We start from the raw sequence: 22,019 nt of genomic DNA on the forward strand, positions 1-22,019 counted from the left end.
AGCCCACAGTCACATAGAAAGGTGATAGCCTTTGGAAAAAGTAACCATGGGGTCTGCAGGTTGAAACAATTCAGCACAGGGAATTCCTCAATGCGCTCATCTGCATGGGTTGCATTTCACTCATACTAAACAGCTCTCAGAAAAGACTTAGTCACAAACTTTGAGTAGGCCCCCACTGCTTAGTGCACCAATCACTCTGCTATAGCAGGGTATCTTGCAATAATAATAAAAAAATAATAAAAAAACGAATGTAGAGTTTATATTCCAAACAATAAATTCTCTCTCTCCAGAAATGCTTTATCTAAGGAAAAGTAATGTAGGACTCATTACCAAGAGCTGATTATGAAAGACTGTGAACCGTGCTCTGGGTTATTATTATGTGATTAGTATAAAAATCTATTTTATCCAGCTTCATGACAGTTCAGTACAGATTATCTTGAATACTTCAGCTGGTTGTGCTATCCCAGTGAGAAGTTCTTCCAGTTGCATTGGCTAGCATTAACTTAAAATGAAAATATTTACTATGTTAAAAATAACCCTTTCAGCATTTAAGGAAAAAAAAAAAAATCCCTTTATTTGTATTTACCTTCTCATTCTTCATGTTTTGAGTCATGTCTCAAGATTAACTAAAGAAGGCTTTATTGTGGTTCAAATGATACAAATCCTTGGAGTTTATGCCCATACTTTTATTTGTCGTATTTATTGGAACTGACATTTTTCTGGACTCTGTTCTCATTATGATTTATGAGCTTAATTAGGTTTTATTTGTTTTGCTGTTTAAAATAAATTAAGACCAGGGTGTGGAGGATTTACTATTGTGCAACATTCCAGTTGTTATTGAATTATGCCATTTTATTAGGAAAGACCTTACCTAGCTATTTAAAAGATCCTCAGGAATGCTTGGGATGAGGGACTGAAGCAGGAAGACTAAGCCTAAATTAGCAGCTGTGCTTGAGATGAGGTGGTTGTGCAAGTGACTGATGTTCAGTCTCCCAAATGCAGTCTTAGGATGGGTCATGTGTGTTAAAATAAGCAGCAACAGGGGAACAACTATAAAAAACAACAACATAGTAGCAATATATGTTGAATTATACACTCAAACACATCAAAGTTACAAAATACTACAATTCAGGAAAAAGTTACTTTCTTCTGATACTGAGGGTGCTGGAAACAGCTGCTGTGTGTTTAGACAGCAGAATTCATGCCCCTTCCTGATGGTCATCTGCACTAGCTGCCCAATAGATGCCAAAGAAAGAGAATGGCTATGGAGATGGGTCTGTACACTAACCAGAAGGCCCTTCTGCCCTTGTATAATCCACTCAATTTCTCCTTTGGAATCAAGATTCAATCATCTCTGCTGCACTCCAAACACCTCTGAAGCCAGATCAGCTCTACATCACAAACTTTTGTATTAAATAAAAAGAGCATAAGGTGACACAAAATGTTTACTCTTTTCTGGTTAATTCTGCAGTACTTCCTCACATTAAAAAATTGCATAATTTTGCCTGACTGAAGCCCAGAAGACTTGTCCTACATAAGATTTTATGTAAAACCCAACGATGTCCAATTGAGGTCTTGCATGAGGGAAAACAGTGTCTCAGAGGAGTGAGCCACTGCACCAGAAATGAAGGCATTCTTAGATCATGTGTGTTTGAGATAGAAAAGAAAGACTTGCCTTATTCTGAAATGGTGAGAGCAGAAAAGCCTTTTATACTCAGTTCCCAAGACTCTTCTTGGATTTTTGGACCACTGTTTGTTTTTTTCTTTGAGGTCAGAAGATTTCAGAATCATGTCGTGTAGGGTTTGCAAAACACTCTTACAAGAGCCAGTGCCTAGTTCTCACTGAACTTGCACAGTGGAGTCAGGAGTCAGCATAACAGCAAATCACAACAAAATTATCTTGCAGTAAAGTACAGATCAAAGAATCTCTTGCAGGGTATGCAACACACTACCACAGGAAAACCCCAGCCTAACAACAAAAACCTGCAAAAGGCCCTCAAAACCTGAATATTACAAACACAGGTTAAACGTTTTTGTTGTGTTTAGGTCTGAAAATTATTCAGTGATAAATCAAATGTTTGGGATTTTAGGTGATGGGGCTCAACTGGAAGATCTCTGATGGCCCTTGGGGAACTCAGGGGTTATAAAGCAGAAAAGGTGAAAACCTGATTGACAAGCATAAGCACATTGTAATTATACAAGCGCCCAAGCACAATTTGTGCTAAAGTCTTGGACAAAGTGGAAAAGTGTGATAGAGGATTATTATTAAATAGGTTAGTTTGGTTATTTCCTCTATGTGGATAATAATCTAGACAGGAAGAACACCACCACGATTAAATGAACAACTATTAACAACAAAAATGGTTTGGGGAGAGTAGTGATAGCTGGTGCTCCATTAACAATGCCCCAGTCAGACAATTACACCTCACAGATACTAATTCAAGTCTGAAAGAGGAAAATGAATCAAACTTAAAGACTTCTGATGATTGTCTGCAAAATAACAGTTGACATGACTCATTTCTGATGAAACAAGCATTGATGGAAATAACGGTTAAAAAGAACACTATGCTATGCCATTAAAGTGAAGTTGGCTATTAACTGAACTATTTGTAAGAGGAGACCCAAAGCAATTCTGCTGGAGGAATAGCAGGGCTCTTCAAAGATAGAAGATGCACACAAAAAAGGAAAAGGCTGACAGGCCCAAGAATATTCTAAGTATTCTTTGCTCTTCTTTTAAATCATGTTTCAAAGTGTTTTATGAATCTCCAATATGTTACAGAGGATCAGACAAAACCAACCCCAAGATAATACTTTAAAAGATACTGGATTTTTTCCTTAGGAAGAAACAAGGCCACTATATCTTTTACATGGGATTTCTCACCAGCTCTTCATTTCTAAATAGCCTTCTAAGGGTATGCTCCAACACCTTTACCTGATCTAGTGGGTCACCTTCTACAATATCCTGCTGTTCTGTACACCTTCTGTCATAACTAGTTTCTCTCCACCTTTCAACATGCCTGGTTTATCTCTCATCTGCCAGTTTTCATGGAGTCCTAGATTATTTTACTCCTCAAATAACCACTAAATCTTCACCCTTTTCTCAGTGTATTTGGTAAACAGCAAACTTTTAAGCTTTCGTTTTGGTGCTTTAAAACACCTTATACTTGCTTTTCAGTTTTGGAATGACATTAAAAGATCCTATTTGCCTCTAAAGGATTCATACATACAGGTTTCTGCCTGCTTAAGAGGGTACAGAAAGGTGAGTACACTTGAAGTTGCTGACATCTGCAAACTTGGGATAGAAATAGAGAACTGATCAGTGGAAATATATTCAGCTGCTGGCCTCCACATACATCTCTGATTATTATGTATCTTTTCACAACATTCTGGCCTTGTACAATTGCTGCACTTTACTGGGTTTTATTTTTTATTCTATTATTCCTTCAGTCCTATCCATCTTGTAATTTTATACAGATGGCACTGAATAGGTTGATCCATCTCACAGTTAATCAGCCTAGTCCTCTCTTGACAGCAGGGATTGATTACAATATCCCCCTTTCTCCTGAATTAATTTCCTTACTTAGATGTTCCCAAAGAGTTTTCCCACAACAGAACTGCCCCTTTATCCCTCTAACTGTGGTCTGCTATCTCCAAGGAGGACTGTAAGACAATAATTGCTCAGTTAATTTTGTTTGCGTTCCAAGAGTGAAATCTTTTCTTTTTAGTATGAATTGGGTGTCTAATGTACATGTCAGACAAAAGAGGGTTAATATTGTTCTGGACAATTCTAATAAAATAAGCAACTCCAGCTGTAGATTTGGTGTATATCCTACACAGAGTTATGAGCAGACTTTCAGTATTTATCTTCTCACTATTTGCCTCTATAGACACTGTTCCTGTGTTCTGTCTTTTAATTCAAGAATCAGGTTCTGTTATACATTTGCCATTGTTGATACAGACTAGATCCTGGTATGCAGTACAGAAATTGGACTCTGATTTTCAGAGACCTATTAAGAAAACCAGAAATCACTAATTTTATATATAGAACAGCAAGAAAGATAATACAAATAGATTAGTTTTGTCTTTTCAGACACATATAGCAAACTACATGAACATGCTTTCTCATGGTTGACAAGAAGAATTGGAGGTGAATAAAAATGCTATGGAACCACTTTACTAAACTGTTTGTTTCAGTATAGCTTTCTGTTCAATTGCAATTCCCACAAAAATGTAAGAAAAAGAAGTTATTCAGAATGTCAAAGGCCCACAAAGTACACTCATAGGTAATCTAAGAAGATGCCTAACAAATTTCATCGTTATAAACATGAATATCACAATACAAAACACACCCTGAAAACTTTTCTCTTTGGGTAGGTTTGTCTGTATTTGGTTTCTACAGGCAGCAAGCACTATCTGGTTGCTGTTCACAGAACAAGAAACAGAAAAGTAGCAGAAAATCCTGAAGATCAGTAGAACGTAGTTCAGGCAATGAGCAGAGTGTAGCAAAGAGTGGGGGAGTCTGGTGACAGTGATCAAAGCAACAAAGAGGGTGGGGAGTTGTAGTGAGATATTCTAGATTGTAAAAAAATTGTCCATTCTCTTCTTTGATACAATGGCCACCCTGCACACGTGACAAAACATTGAATCTTTTATTCCATGTTTCAATATGGAAATAAAATGGTTCCATTTTTTAAAAATTACACAGGTTTATAAATGCTTAGCCACAGCTATACAATACTTTCAGCACAAATGACACCTAATTCATCCAAAACTACAAGTTTTAGTGAATAAAAGAGTAAAGGAAAACATTTGCTCATCATAATGCACAGTAAACTCTGCATTTCCCTCTGACTGTCCCAGGAGCCCAAGGAATTTTGCCCTAAGCACTCTGACAACAGTGAGCCCTGTGCTGCTTTACCAGCCCCGGTGCTGCTGCTCTGGCTTTGGCAGAGCATACTCTGACTCTGCTCCCCTCCTGCACAGGGTAGCACAGGGCAGTGCAGCACCATCTGGCTTCCAAAACTCACACTCCCTGCTCATGAATACCATTGAGGGTATAGTAACAAAGATCTTTGGAGCCTGTTAAAACAATGGCTGCAAGTCCACTAGTCCTCTTCTCAAAAGTAGAGAACAAGAAAACAAAAAGGCGGGTCCTTACAGTATAATCTGTCTTCTAAACTGAGTAACTTAAGTAAGGGATCTTAGTTCAGCTTCAATAGAAACAGAGAAATATAATTCTGGGAGATACCTTAAACTGTTTTGTGAAGTACTTTACCCCCTGGGCTGCAGGGCATGGGTAGCAGTACATGAAACAAGACTTTTTGGATGAGAACTTAATTCACACTGAAATGGTTTTGTCAATTACAACAGAAGAACTTTCTAGCAGATACAGCTGTCATTTATACCAGCAAAAAAAGTTCAGTCAAGCAAACCCAGGTGCCTGAACGACATAAGCTGTTTTTGCACTGACAAAGGCAGGCTTCCCTGCACAAGTATCATTGTTTGGGGTGAAGAGCAAAGGATGGTAGTGTAGTGCTCACTCAGACATTTCTGAGAAGCAAGTACATATTTTCCTGTGTTCCAGAACTGATTGGAAATGGTCTCTGATTCAGCTAATTTCACACTTTAGTCAGAGCTGGACTTTGACCAGGGTCACTAACATTTTTGGATAGTTGTTACGAAATATATTTCCTAACAAATACCCTGAAATTATAAATAATTTGTAATGGCAGAAACCATCTCCTCAAAAATAATTTAATGCATGGCAAGATGAAAAATAAGCAAATATACTTGGTACATAACAGACTATTGCTCCTCTCAGTCATTTCTTGTTTTTTGTTTGAAGTGTAGTTTCTGTTGTGGTCTAAACAGCAAGTGCATGTGTAATTGAAAGTGGCTGTTGTGTCAGATGAGAAAGGTTTAATGAAGAGTCTTAAAGAGCTAACACGGACCATACTCAGGATAGCTGAATTCACTGATCTGCAAGAGGGAAGTCACAGGCTGACTGCAGAACAAGAGTGTCTATTTGGCCTTCCTCCATCACTCCTGATGAAATCATGATATTCAGGGGCCAGGAGAGCTCCAGATGTGCTCTGCCTTATAAACAAATGAGTGAGGTGCCTTGGGAACAGGCACTTTAATGTAAGAAACAGATTGCATTCTTTTCTGCCATAAGAAAAAGATGACTGTGTGAACAACCGCACATCTTTATTTGCAAATATTTCCAATTCTTTTCTTTCACCAGCTCCCTAACATCTTCATCACAAAATTGGTTCCATGAGAGCACATTTCAGGAGATGTGGGCAGGCCCTCCTTGCCTAAATACCTCTTCTTACCTAAGTGGAAACGGGGACTGGTATTTTGTGGCTTTCTGCCACAGCTATTTAGATTTAATGGCTCTGGCCTGAAGCAAGAGGAAAGATGATGGATGCCCTCCCATCTGCAGGTGAATCAGAGTAGTGTGGATATATTTGTATATTACACAAAACTGTCAGTTCTTTGGCACCTGGGCTTAAAAAAATTAAAACAATTAAAAAATATTTTTTTAAAAAAGCAGCAATAAAAAGAGCCTGGAGCAGGTCCAGTGAAAATTTTACAGAAAGTTGAGATGCATGCCTGGGCATTAGACATTAAAGTTACTTCCAGTCAGGGTGCCTTTTTGTGACAACCTAGAGTCAAAACTTCTAAAGGCTTCCTTCTCAAGGAAAGTTGAGAAGCATCTCATTGCAAGGGCTGGAAAAAGCAGAACTTGGCCAGACTGAAAAGAGACTGAGAAAAGTTACCCTTACTATTTTGCTTTATGACGTGAAGGATGAACAATGCAGATGATCAACAAAGCAGCAACAGATGCTTTAGTGCCCATTTGGAAAGTCAAGAGATTCATTTACCCTGAGAGACTAAATAAGAACTGCAGTACTTATGACTAATGCTTCCACACCATAACCCAGGCTGTAAGCTCCATTGTATTTTCCCAGCTTTGTACTTAAGTCCTTGCCTCCCCTGTCCTCCTTAAATCAATAGAAAAAGAACTTAAAATTTTTGTTGCCATCCCATATTCTACCAAAAGACCCCCAGAGACAGAGCATCCTGGAAATGTCCGACAACGTCTGAACCACTGGAAATCTTAAAATCCTTTGTACCTTTGAGATGATCTCTCATTACAGTTCAAACAGATGGAAAAACAAAGAATAATATTAAATGGGTAATTACTTAAAATTCAATAATTATCCAGGGGGCTTTTTTTTCCCAGATGCTTAGCCCAATCTGACTGCAGTTCCAATACACCATCTAAGAAACCAACTCTCTAGCCACAGCAGGTGGTCCAAGAAACCTGTAAAAAAGGCAAGATTATATCACAGTGAAAAGTGCTTTGTTTTATAGATTCACCCCAAGCAACCTAGGTCTCTTTGCAGAACTAATTGGAAAGACCTAATTCTTATGCAACCCCTCGATTTCCAAAGTCCATTATCAGGTCATGCCAACAGGATATAAAAAAAAGAAAAGCTTTCACCAACCTACTTTAGGTCACAATAAATTTGGGGAAATAAATATTCATGCTAGAATTTAAATGTTATGTAACATGAGGCAGAATCATTGAATATCCTTCAGAAAACTATGTATGAACTGATCTTCTCTCTAAACTAGGTAAAGACTCCCATTTTTAGAGCAGCTAAATGAAGAAAAGAGTTGGAGCTGATTTGGGTCTCCTACCATACTGTAGCAAAAGTGGCAAGTGCCAATCAATAGCTGAGCTAATTCCCAAGTGGCACCAGAGCCCAGAGTGTGGCCCCATCTCTGGCTGGAGGGAGCACAGATTCAGAGCATCAGAGTCAGGGCTGACTCATCCATCCATGTTTACACCTCCTGCTCCAAGAATGTATTTTGACAGCATGCAGTGCATGCTATCACCCACCCCAAAGGCAGAACATTCCTGGAAGGGAGTTTCTCTATTTCCTTTGCAACTGATATAACTTTAAATGTATTTTTCTGGTTTAGCCTCTGCTTTTTTTTCTTCTCTAAGACAGACTTTGAAAAGCTCTTATTTCTTCACAAGCAACAGCTGCCAGGTTTAATGAGAAGAGGCTCTGCATTTTATGACTACAGAACAAAGACCTTAGGCCAATGGTTTAGCCACACACAACCAGAGAAAATCTTCCTCTACCTTGCAAAAGAATTCATAGGATTAAGATCCATTGGGTCTCTTATGCAGTTCTAGTGTTGAAAAGGATTCACACTGAAACTGTCTCTTTACTCAATTGTTCTAAAATTGGGCTGAAAATACCAGCTCATCCAAATTTTTAGCCCAGTTCTGCTGTATTTTCCATCCACAAATATTAAACACAGTACCTTAAACTTCAGAGGTTTTTTGTCTTTTTTTTTTTTTACACCATTCCTACACCATTCCTTTTGAGATATTGATTGCTTTTCAAAAAGAATCTTTCTTCTGTTCATGCTATATTTTAGGCGAGGCACTTATTTCAGAAGATCTGGTTTTAATTTACATCACAGTGACTGCCCTGCACAATGGCCATTCAAAACGAGCACACGCAATAAGTAGGTAGTTGTAGCCTTTCAGTCTACAATTCTTAATTTGCAATTTTTAATTGTAGGAATAAGTCCATCTGTTGTTCCAATAATATTTTATTAAAGACAGGAAATCACCTACCAAAATGTTAGAAAAAGGCTTACACCTTAGAAATATCATAAAAATGAGCAATTTCAAAGGCTTGACTGGTCATGGAATCTTAAGAGCAACTTCTGTGCCTTTGTAACTTTCCCTGCAAGAAACCTAGAGCATTTACAAATAGCTTTTACTCTGTTTCACTAGAGGAGAAAAAAAAAAAAAAAAAAAAATTCCGAAGAGACTTTCTGTTTATAAAGAACAGAGATATAAAGACAGGGCACTAGAGGGTTAGCTGTGACAGTATCTCTTCCTGAAGGCAACTGTTACTAATTGATCCATCCAGAACTGGAACAGTTAAGCAGATGTGATATTTGAGCTGTGTTCGGTTTATTTGACTGACAGTTCCACTGATAACATTTTCAGGAAAAAATCATCTCCATTGCCTGATGCTCTCCATCAAGCACATTCCTTCTCCAGCCTGGCACCACCAGGCACAGCCTTGTTGGAAGGTACTGCCTCATAACTGATGTTTTCTTAACGTCTACAGTTTTTGTACCTGGCATGAGCAGAACAGAACAAACCCTGGAAAATACTTACACAGATTATACAAAAGGAATGTAGGTCAAGGATTAAATTATAAACCAGAGTGACTTTAAGTGAAATAACACAGCAGGTTGTGATGGCCATTTGATAATCACTTAGTATCTGACTTTCAAGATACAACAGATGAGTAGGTGGTAGGTGTGAGAAAGAGGAGGGAACTCCCAGCTTGCCGGAAGGCTGGTAATATCCCAGGTGGGATCTACATTCCTCTTCCTTCCACCTCTCCAAACTACTTCTCCTTGACTTGCTGCCCAGAAAATCTAGTCACCTTAATACATATTTGGCTACATATCAATGTACAAGTCCACACCAACATCTGAAAGTGATAACTTTACTGCCCACACTGGAGGAACGTTTCCTCACAGGAATAGGGAATTTTATGAGTGTTATAAAAAGTTACTGGCACTACAACGTATCATCACTGTGGTATAAATTACTGAGATCTGCATGTCAGCTACAGGCAAGCTAGGATGGCAGCCAGAACCATCTCTCTGTTCTGAAATAGCTGCATAGCCAACTACTTCCCTTTGCAGCCTCCATCCTTAGGGTCACCCAGTGTATTACTCCTCAAGACAGATGGATCCAAAGCTGAAGGCAGAGAGGGACAGAGCAGAAAGCTCTGGCATCATATACTGATCATAATACAACTACTGCAGCAGATAATGTTTTCATCACATTTGTATTACTGCCAATAAGAGTAACAATGTAATACAACTTTTCATCAATAGATACCAAAGTTGCCATTAGTTTTGCCCTACTCTCAAGCTTGGAGTAAATCAAATAGAATATACTTGAATATACTTATACTTAGTATACTAAGTAAAATTAGTTCTTAAAATACTTAAGATTCTTAGATTCTCAGATTCTCATCAGACCATATGTTTAAGCTGCACATTTTGTTTAAAGTGCTGGGAAATTTACCTTCATTTTTAGCCTATGTTTTCCTGAAGTTGGCAGATGTTCTGTGACAGAAGGAGATACTGTGCACAAAACACAAAATATTGGTATCTATACTGTATTCCAAATGAGCTTATGCCATCTCCCAAGCAAGCTGTCACACTTCAGCAGTAGCAGTGTGGGGAGGTGGCACCTTGCACGGGGCAGGGCCTTGCACCCGTGCATGGAGCAGAGGGCTGGGGGCAGGCACAAACCATGCAGGGTTAAACAGGCCAATGCAGACTGTGCCAACCCACCTGCCCCCAGTGCCAAAGGGGAACCCAGCTAACAGTGAAGCTCCTACCTGCTTCTTTATATTGGTGAAAAAAAAATCAGCTAAGCACTGATCCATTAATCAGGAGTTATGTAACTGAAGGAACACCAGATTTTGGATCCTGCAACTTAGCACAAACTACAGGTAGATGATAGGTCTTTATCTCTTGTTTAAAAATGCAGTGCCATGAGGCAATGTTGTATAAAGAATATTGTCAGACAAATGAGAAAGACTGCAGCTCAGACTGAAAAAAATTATCTGTATGCAGGGGTTGTCATGATTTCCCATTAGTTTGAAAGCTCCAGCCTTGTCAATGATCCATCAGTGGTTTCAAGATGTTTTTATTTTCAGGGCTCTATAGCTCTGGGCTGAAATGTCACATTTGTAGTGTCATCAAAACATATAAACTCTGGTTCAGTCATGCAAGAAAGAATGTGAGGAAAAATAAAGGACTTCTATAGTTTCAGTATCTTTCCCTTTAACATTTTTTTCTCAATCATTTGAAATGCATTCATTAGGCTTAAATACTGCACACTACAGAAAACCCAAGATGAGGCAAGCTTTTTCCAGCAAGTAATCCAAACTTCAATCATTACAAACACAGATCTCCATATCCTGTTTGTACAGTCTTTACTTAGCACAAATGACACCTCTAATTCCTTCATGTATCTCTGTTGCCTCCCTCCCCAGTGTCAATTAAATAATATGTTAAAATACGAAAGTCTTACTCCAACACAGCCCACTCAGGTCTTCAGATGCAAATAGGGTGCAAGCTTCATTCAAATTGAGGTGGAACTGGTTATCCAAATGATTTTAGAGCTCTAGCCCTAGGCATTTTCTGAATTGCTGTAGGAACCCACTGGAATAACAGCTAGTGAACACTGACTGGATTGTTCTTTTTGTCTCTTGACCCTTGGAAGGGCAAATAAGAATTTTGTCTGCTCTTCATCTAGTGTGAAAGGCAACAATATACCTCTAACTTTTTAGCTTAATACTCTACAATTCAGAAGCTAACTCTTCCCTAGCATTAAGACATACACTGCAAACGTCAGCCCCAAAAAGTGGTGACATTAAAGTTCCCTGGTGATCTGAAAGAAAATATGTTGAGAAGAATATAGAAGCTTAGATATCAAGTAATTAAATTATGTTCTACAAGACTTGCACACCAGAAAAGCTTGTGATGAAACGTGAGCAGCAAGAAAGTGTAAGTGAAAAGCAGCCCTTTTACAAATGCTTGCATACAAAGTCATTATATCAATTGATTGCCTTTGCACAACTGATCACTATATTTAACCCAGTAAATCTCTGGTGGTTTTGACATGTCTTTAGTGGAGATAGAGAGTCAGGCAATTATGTATAAAACATCCAGTAATAGTAGATACCTTGGAAAAAAAAGTCACAGCTTGCAAGAAATGCAAAATCCAGCATTTCTGCTAACTCTGTAACTTAAAACTAGTTTAGGTAAATGTGGCTACCAGGAAAGTTCTCTTTCTGTAATACATTGTACCTCCACTTTAATAAATACTTACACATTGTTAAGGATAATTATAAAGAATGTATTTCTAACACAAATGGATAAAATCTTCTTAGGTCTTTTCAGATAAAATAAAGAGTCCCCAAGAGCTCCATTCCCACTAAGACAGGAGATTGCAAGCTGGCAGTCTAAGTTCCAGTGTGAAAGAATTACGTCTTGGTCAGCCAACACCTTTGTCCTCAAGGCATAATTTAACCAATTTGGGATGTTACATATACGCTCAAAGACTCAACGAGCAAGTTACCCAATAACTCTTTTTCCTCACATTCATGATTTGGCTCAGTTTTCTGGGTTTTTTTACTGTATGGATTTACAGAATACCCATCTGTTCTGTGTATTTCAATAACATGTAAAATTCAAGACACCAGTGCCTTTGATGATCCCCCCAAGTCATGGATTATTCTTTCTTTATTTACTGAAGCAGCACAATTTTAAGTCAAAAACCACCATTATAAATTTGGATTTTTGAAGTCTGCCTTCCAGGAACAATCTTTAGTAACCACTTAAAATTTGCAGCTCTGCTAAGTGTTCTTGCCAGTACATTTAGTTTCTGCTGGCTAGTTGATAGTTACAGGAAGCAAACTTTTTTTTCTCCTTAAATGGAAGAAGACTTATGACTTTTTTTTTAGTAATATTTACTGAGCTTTAACTTTCCCTGAGAGAAAGCCAAGAAATGAGTTAAAACATGTAAATTAATTTTGGGGATATATAAAGTATTCAAGTTGAGGAAAGTAAAAAGCTAACAGCCTGCAGACTGTCAGAAGAATGGAAATATACAATTAAAAATATACTATACACTGAAGTTGTGCTTTTGCTCCCTCAGGTACAAACTTTACCACAATAAAGCAATAAGTCTGTAATTATTTTTCATGAATTTTACTGGAAGTATTTCTATTCATCAGATTTGATGTTCACATTATACTTGTGTGTGATGTTTGTATGGTTAGCTGAGAAATACAGTATTTGAAGTGACATCATGTAATCCAAGGTGGTTAGATAAGTGTGAGGATACAATTTGCTGAAAATAATCAGGTTTAAAAACACATTTATAAGGAGCTTGGTTCCTTCCATGCTACCTTTAAGGGATTGCATGGGACTTTTTTACTGAATGATTTGCACACAGCATTCCATTTCACCCCTCCCAACTGCTCATTCCCATGCTGCTTTTTCATTCCTGCACATTTTAACACTAAAGAGAAATCTACAAAATAAAACATAGCAGAACATTCCATGTTAGACAAATTACATACCTCTAGTTAGGACTTAAGGGTGTGAATTTGTTAGGAAAAGACCTGTGCTTGGTCCTGTTGCTGTACACACTCCAATGGCTCCAAGCAGAAGCAGGCACATGCCAAGTAGGTGGCATCATGGAGAAGCACCCTCACAGCTTGAGCACAAATGCAGCCTGTGTGTGCATGCACCTCCACTGCTCCTTCCAGTTCTGCTATGAATTCAGTAATAAATAGGCCTTGAGCATCTAACTGAACCTCACTTAGTACAAGCTTTGACCCGAAAGACTTAGAGTTAACCCAACCTTATCACATGCCAAGCTCTGAAGTGAATGACTCGACAGCACTTGACCATTTTGCTGGAGAAATCAGTCCTGCAGAGGATGCTGAATTTATATCTATTTGTCTCACAAAGGCAAGTGTTCCCAAGAGCAAAGTAATGCTCCTCTGAAACAGAAATGGTGTTTGTGCTATATTTTCTTCTGCTATATTAAATTATTCCCTGGATTGTTTTCTTCCTTCGCCCACTTTTACCCCCCTAACACTTGTCTAACTCTTGGCAGATTTTCAATGTAAATATTTCTGCTCCTTGAAGGAATTCATATAAAGTTCAACTGCTCTGTGAAGTGGATAGTAGTGAAGCAGACTCTATAGCTCCTTACATCGGTAATACTAATTAAATATCCAGGCTCAACCCTAGAACAACAAATTAAAGCAAAACAACAAGATCCAGTAGTCTGAGGAAAATAATTCTCAAAGAAAAAGGTGCTTAGAAAACTAAAAACCTGGGAGAAAGAAAAAAGTTAGAAAGGAGAGTGTATTTTTTTTTAATAACAGGTTCATATTCTGAATTAGAACTTAAGACTTATCCAATTTATGTTTACTGCAAAATCCTTAAATTTCTATTTAATTTTATTTATGGGATTTGTCTATTTATGTTTTTCAACTCTTCTGTCTCTCCTTGTTTAACACTAATACCCAACTTCAGCAAAGCACTTAGCAAATTCAAATTACATGAGTAATCCCAGTAAAGCATGTCACTACATTCTTTGCTCTCTCCCCTGAATGGAGATGCCCTGGTTGTCATACTGAAAGTGTAATGCTATAAGCCTCGTCTTCATCTAGAGTGCACTTACCCCTTGAAAGCATGTGTTAGTAATTAAATGATAGCTTGAACAGATTAAGATTACTGAAATTTATTACGAGTCACTGCAGAGGAGGAAGGTATGCAGTGCTAGCTTCAGGGTGAGTCACTGCAATGCAGTTCCTCTTGGCTGGCCCCATCCCAATAGGGATCTTGTTACTGACCCAACTTTTGTTAGACTCTTAAATTGGGAAGGATTCTATTGTGTTTTTTTAATTTAAAAATAAAATAAGGAAAATCCCTCCTTAGCAGCTGCACATTTCCTGCTAGAAAAACAACTCCAAGTTTCTACAGCTAGCTGTTAATATCATTACCAACCAACTCTGTTGTAAAGCACAGGGAGCTAAAATGCCTCATGTAACAAGTGGTGGGGAGGGGAACAAGCAAAACCAGAAATTTACCGTCCACAGAATTCTCTGAAGCATGACTCCACTGCCATTTCTGAGCTAAAATTGCATTATTTTCTAAGCCAAGCTTTTTTATTTATAGTGTGTGAACTAAATACAAGCATTGCTTTAGACTGGTGATGTTCCTGTAACAGAGCCTACACTTAGCCATACTGCTGCCTTGTAATCAGGACGGGCGCAGCCACCAAGCACCATCAGGTGACTGTGGTTTTGCTTTAGAAGAAACACTGCTGTGGGAAGGCAGAGACAGATCACACTCACCACTGCTGAGCAGGTGCCTTATTTTTCCATTGCTGGTTAAATGCAACAGCTCGAGCATAATAAAAAGGGCAGAATTAATTCCAAAATCTGTGCGATTATTTTTGTACTAATGTCACAAATAAACAGCAGCATAATTTTATATTTTTTACCATTTTAAACATAAGTTATTAACTTCTGAATGGTGGCTGCTTTACCTCATCACTAACCTTTTGTTCATGGTATTTAAATATGTATACATCTGCATTAACATTTTGCAAAGAAATGCAATGTTTTGTAGCAGATAGTTAATTAAACACAGCACAACTAGCTGGAACTCCTGTAATAAGCCATCACCACATGCCAGAATGCTTTGAGAATGTAGTCACTGGTGAGGAACTTAAACAAGAGGAACTAAATTGAATTTTAAAGTTGTTGTACATGGCTGGAACAGAACGCTACATCACTGGATCAGATTTGATCATGTCAAATATAAACCTCATAATTTTCTCCCCCTGTGACAAACATTCAAAGGCAGAGAGTGAAGCAGAATAAGATGCCACAGTTCTGTAAAATACAGTAAATATGGAACTCAGTTCTGGGTTTATAAAAATCAGCAAGATTTTTCAAAGCTTATTACTTGGAATTGACTGTCTTTCCACTGCTGCTGCACCATCACTTGCAAGCAGACATTTGGAAAAACAAAACAAAAACAAAACAAGAAAACAAAACACAGATGCTTTTTGCTGTAGATTGACAACACTTGATTTCAGTCACCAGTGGTTCTCTTTAGGCAAGAGGTAATTTTATAGATAAGTGGAAGCTGGCATATAAAATTACCTAAATACCCAAAGAACAGAAGCCAGCAACTAAACTTAAAACTTGACTTGCACACTTCCAAAAACATTCAATTGCTTCACAGTGCCCTCGCTCCTGTTGCAATATCCACCTCAAAGTCAAAGGACTAATTTACAAAGAAATATTGTGGACTTGTTTCATGATAAGTGGGTGATAACACAAAGGAAACCTTGTGCCTCCAAAGGCTTAAGTCTGTTCTGTCGTGGAAATGAAACCTTCTATGAATTAGAGCTTTTTACAATGGAATCCTGATTCTTACAACAGGCAATCTTCAATGTGCTTAATGAAAATCCATATTTTTTAGTTACTGCACCTTTCTAGACTTTTAGAATGGATTCCTATGAGAAAATAAGTCCTCACATCTTTCTTTTAATAACATTAACAATAGAGGACTATTGCTGTATTGTTAAGAGATGCTGTATATCATCATAATGACTACTGGTATTTTAAGGTTGCCCAGGAGCAAGAAAATTAGCTACAACTATGATCATTTCTCATTTAAACTCAATGGTTTTTCTGTATTCTTTATAGCAAGGATTTCACTTGCATAACAAAGAGCCAAACTTTGCATTGATTTTTAAATTACAAGCTATATTATTATTTTTTCTTTTTACTTAATTGTGGTACACTCTGTAACAGTCTTAGTTTTATCTGGATTTTATTCAAGTTTTTCTGGCAAAGTTCATACAGGAAAAAAATTATACCTTTGCTCTGCAGATGTGGGCAAAATAATTGTTTTTCCTTGATCAATATATAAATTAGTCAACACTTAACTTGCTATAAAAATAAATTTGCTCCACATTGATTTGTCTGTCTCTTATGGTAGTACAAATATTTGCCTACAAATGCAAATTTTATTTTCCTATCAGTAATGATGTTAAACAAACACTGGGACATGGCACCCTGCTGGCTAGGCAACAGACAACAGAGAGAAGGATGATGTTCGTGTACTAAAAAACACAAGCACACAAAACCACCACAAACCAAAGCCAAGTCACACCTAAGCAGGTGTCACCATGGTTAGTAAGACCTGAACACTCCCCAGAATCAAAGTAGCTGTAGAAATATTATGGTAGATAATAGATGACAGCCTGTGTAAGAGAAAACAGCCACTCCCCTAATGCACAATATAAAGCACACACTGCTTGACGTAGAACCTGAAACTCCCAATCAACCTGTATCTGTTATAGAGAGGATATGTTAAACAGACACGTTCTCATGGATTCTCCTGACAAAACCAGAAAGAGACAGATGATATATGTGAAATTTCTAGTTGTATACCAGGACCCCAGTGATCTTCACAGCAAAAGTCAACAGGCATAAAACAACCCCCACAGGTTTGTTTAATAGCCTGCTAGTAAATCATCATACTAAAGCATTAACTAAAGCATGAGGAGGTACCTGAATAAATAAAGCAAAGTACATTTTATAAATGATCTACACAAAATACAGTCTTCTCTTCGCAAGTGTCTGCCTCTAGGTCACTAGGGACATCCAGGAGAGTCCTGAGTTTGAAAAACTGCCAGCAAAACAGTTTTCATTTCTATGCCTTGGGGTTTTTTCATATATTTGCTTTCTGTGGCCTACTCTGTCTTTATCAGAAGCTCATCAGGGAGAAGATAAACTGGCTTGAAAACAAGTATTGAAATAAAAAAAATGGTAAAATATTCTGAAGAACATCTAAGAGATGTTTTCTAGGAAACATTTAAGAACTGAAATGTTTCTTTTCTATTTAACACTACAATTAGGTACTGCATGCCTCCTGCCAGCACCTCAGAATTTGAGCTCAACTATCCTCCATTCCACTGACACAACAGAGATGCCTTTTTCTCTAAGAGCAAACAAAACCAGCTATTTTTCCATCTTCTTGCTGGAATATGCAAATTTTGTAATTTAAATATCTTATCAAAATTGATCAGGTTTAATAGAAAGTATCTCCAAGTTATCAAATTCTTATATATCTTGTCTCATTTCTCAGATTCAGAATACTCTGCTCTCTAGAAAGGATAGTTCAAACCAGAACAGGGATTTGAACCTGCTCCACTCCTGCCCTGGAGATGCTCTGCCCATCCTACTTGTATCTGCCCTCAAAGGAGTTCCTTCTCTGGGCTTATTTGTGAGAACATTCAAAACTCCTCAGTCATTTCAGTGTGGATTAAGACCAAAGAAAAACCGTAAGTGAATTTTTGTTTTTGACAGCTCTAATAACAAAGTAGTGATTCATACCATCCTACTGTGGATTGCACAAATGCATTCCTAGAATAATGCACACAGAAGCCCTAAAGCTATACTTGTCACTTAATCTTTTTCAACGTGCACTAATTGGCCTTTTACAGTGATGGAAACAGAAGTCATTGAGTAGTTGGAAAAACATAATATTGTAGTCACAAATGCCATCTGAATTGCTACTAAAAGTGCCCACAAAAATTACAAGACAAATAAAAACAAGTCATCACAGATATCAAAGTTTTCAACAGCCCTGACTATAGCCAAAATGCAACTTACCAATTTGTGAGTGAGCTGGATGGTAATAAGAGGAGATCCTGACAGATTGTGGGACAGCTTGGGTAGAGGTTCCACTTTGATAGAGATAAGGTAACTGGTTGCTGAGATCATATAACCTTTGTAGGCAGTAGCTTCAGCAATCCTTGGAAAAAAACATATATATTAAGGAAGTAGAACAACAATTTATTTTTTAAAATTTCATCCACAAACCCCACAACAACAGAAACACAAGATCTCTTCAATTCAAGACAACACATTTCTATAGGGGAGCAAGATCTGGCCCCAAAAGATCCTACTGGACTAGAAGCAACAGTTACCAAGTATAGGGAACAGCTTTAGATTAGGAGACCTGTTATCATAAATATTTCTTCATTCTGTTCCACTTCTGCAAAGATTTACAAGCCTTGCTGAAAGTGATTTATACAATGAGAGAGAATCCTACAAAGTAAAAGATCTGAAAGTAGCCTAACTAAACAAAGGAACCTAAATGAGGAGAAAACTTGTGGAGGTTTCAGGCTGCCTAATTAAACATATTAGTGTGTGAGACAAAAAAAAAATTACAATTAATATAAACATTTATGTAGGGATATATTTAGAAGTAATTTATAGCTTCAGTTTCAAAAATTTATTATGTCCAGTTAGTTGTGTTAGAGAGCAAGTCAGGTCACAACACAAACAGCTGAACCTAACTAAATATCTGATCAGTGCAGGTAACACTTTTTTTCCTAGGCTGAAATAATTTTTGCAGTACATAAGGAGCCTTTAATTTCTGCTTTCAGCTAAAACTTATGACTTTGGTATTTTTTGCACATTTAGGAGAAACTAAGATCCATTTGTCTGTAGAATAAAAGATTTACACTATCAGAAACGAACCATGCAGAAGTAAAATGGTCTCTGTCATCTACCTCTTTGGTATGTGAATGAATGGTATTTATTATTACAAATACAAGCCAAGGCAAATTAACCGTCAGCCTAGATTTTCAAACATAGCACACCACTGGAAAGAGCCAGTTTGCTAAACACATTAAAAACCACCTTACTTACATCTGCCACCTATTTGCAATGGTTTCTTATTTTTATAAAATAATAATAATAAAAAAAAGCAGTCATGTCAGACATTTAAATGACTCGATTCATTTCCTTAGCAAGGTCAAATAAAAACACTTAGCACAACCCCAAGCACCGGTCCTTAGTTCTCACCACAAAAAAACATCAGTATCAGAGATTACTTCTGCTCCCAGTAACCAGCATGTGAATAGAATTTGTTCATCCAATGGCTGAATTTGCTAACTCTGATATGAACACTAAGTTTAGACAAGGACTCGTGATGTTAAGACCCTTACCAGTAATTTTCAGATTTCTTCTGCATAAATTAACAAGATGGACATTTTTTTCACACCCAGTATCTGTCTTTTGTGTTCGTGTGTTTTGTGCTGGCATACACAAGCCTTTCTTCACCATGGCTCTGGATGTCAGGTGAAAGTGGGTCTCATCTGATTACTTTCAGTGGGATTACTACAGAGTTACACAATGTGTATATGAGCAGGAGCAGAGCTAGGCTCAAAATCTTTTTGTTTTGATTTTTTTAAAAGGAATCAAAATTGGCCCCCCTTAGAAACTGCTGTTTATGTAGTCTGAAAATAGAAGTCATCTGTCTGTACAGCACAAAAGCTCCAAGAGTTTTGGTTTTAGCTTCTACCACAAAGGGAAAAAAAAAGCACAGTCTTAAGAAAATGGACAGGCTTCAAATAGCAGGTGCTCAAGCAGCCCAGTGCTCTAAAGTATATAAGACAGTCTTTTAAAACAAACTACCGTGGGAAAACTTTGTTATTCTACTGAAATGTAAGCAAAAAAGTTATAATAGCACAGCACAAAAAAAGAAAACCAAGCAGAAGAGAAGTGCATACTTATTTTTAAAATAGTTTTTGAATACCTGGGGTTTGATTCCACAGAGTAAAATTGCTAAGCCAGTGTTCCCTGTACTTAGTTTTTAGATGCTGTTTTGGACAGATCTTAATCTAGAATTTTATAGACATGATTGTGTAGTGCATTACATACTGCCCACATTTCAAGTAGTTTGGACTAACTATAGAAATCTAAGAGATGTTTCTTCTTCAGTCTCTTTAACATTGCAGTAGAGCCAGATCCTTCCTTCTTGAAAATAAGTTCTAAAAAATACATAGAACTCTGTGGCATAGAAATGAGTCTCCAGGTTGTCCTATTTCACAAAATTTAGAGAATGTACACAAATATGACATAAGTGTTTTATCTTCTTATAACAGAGCCCCAGGAGCTGTAGATTCTAAAACAATGTATTAGAATACAGTGTTTTGACACACAGCATCTTTAATCAAATTGTGTTTGCTAAACCATAGACCATATTAATTCTCTTTCTCTCTTTGAGAAGCTGAGATTATAATTTGTTATCTTAATAAATTGCACTGGTACTCCTGTTTGAAAAACATCATATGTCATAAATTATTGCCTCAATTTCTTCATGTCAGTAAGAAATGTTGCACACTAATGACACTGTTCCTTCACAGCCACCTGCTAAGTGCCCTTTTTTTGAGAGAGCAGGGTAAACAACAGTACAGCTTGCTACTTGATTTAAAAATTATATTTAGTAATAGCCATGTGATTATGTCTGTGTGATCAATCTGGCCACAAGCCAGGACACTTTACCTTGACATTCAGAAATGAGGTTGAGATACTGACCTTCCCTGTAAGTGTATATAAAGAAAGGGACACAATCCCTGACATTCATGACAGCTGAGATGCTACATCTTTCCTTCTGTTGTCATAAACTAATCGACATACCCCAGTGAATATCAAATACAAAGTCATACTAGCTTAAAAGGAAGGTGTAATGATTTACATTAATGGCCTTGCAAAATTCCCTGGAGAACTGTATTGCCAGGAGGTATACAGCTCTGTATTTACTCTGTCTTATCTGCTAATGATTTCATTGATGTAGCATATAAAACAAAAGGTCTTTTAAGCATTGCCTGGTTTCCTGTTATAAAATTACCTTACAGGATTCTGGGATTAGGATTCACATTTTATCTGAAGAGGGATGTTTTGCTTTCTTACTTGTTGCATTTAAGTGCAAGCTTTATCTTTATATGTATCAGGAGAAAAGATGTAATTTCCTTTTATTAGACAGATTAAAATTACAAAATTCTAATGCCAAATCTGATTAATGGAAGGAGAAGACAAATAAACATGTCGCTGAGGGAATCTATTTTATTACAATATAAAATAAAGCATCTAATGCAAGCTTTAATCTCTCTTGTTAATGACTACATGTCAATAATATTACAGAATCAGGTTTATGGCTTGTAATTTATTTACAGTTGATAATGACATGACTGTGATAAAGGTGTATCACTAAGGTAATAAACAAGCTGTTATAGCATGAGAAGTCTGAGGTACTTACTTGGTATCCATAGGGTTGATATTATGAAAGAAATAATGCATATTATGGTAAAGCAGGCCCACAATGGTAATCCAAGCTGTGAAAAGGGAAGAGAGGTTATCCCTCAGAGCCTTGACTTTTATAGACATTCACATCTTAGCTTTAGCTGATATCTCATTATTCTTCTAAGTGAAAAAGTACGAACACCTTGCAGTACTGCACAGGAGACAGATCAAAAGTATAAATATAAATTG

At 37.3% G+C, this 22,019-nt stretch overlaps 1 protein-coding gene across 2 annotated transcripts in view; it reads right to left on the minus strand.

Moving 5' to 3' along the window:
* The window catches only part of ADGRD1 (adhesion G protein-coupled receptor D1), a 135,235-nt gene that overhangs the window by 86,778 nt on the left and 26,438 nt on the right, over positions 1 to 22,019 (minus strand). For both annotated transcript variants that reach the window (XM_051634361.1, XM_051634360.1), the window contains 2 exons: positions 21,787 to 21,862; positions 18,351 to 18,492 (listed from right to left, as the gene is read on the minus strand). In XM_051634361.1, coding sequence (XP_051490321.1) covers positions 18,351 to 18,492; positions 21,787 to 21,862 — 218 coding nt within the window. The remainder of the gene's footprint in view (positions 1 to 18,350; positions 18,493 to 21,786; positions 21,863 to 22,019) is intronic.

This window comes from Apus apus, chromosome 16 (assembly GCF_020740795.1).
Source record: "Apus apus isolate bApuApu2 chromosome 16, bApuApu2.pri.cur, whole genome shotgun sequence".
Lineage (NCBI taxonomy): Eukaryota > Metazoa > Chordata > Aves > Apodiformes > Apodidae > Apus > Apus apus.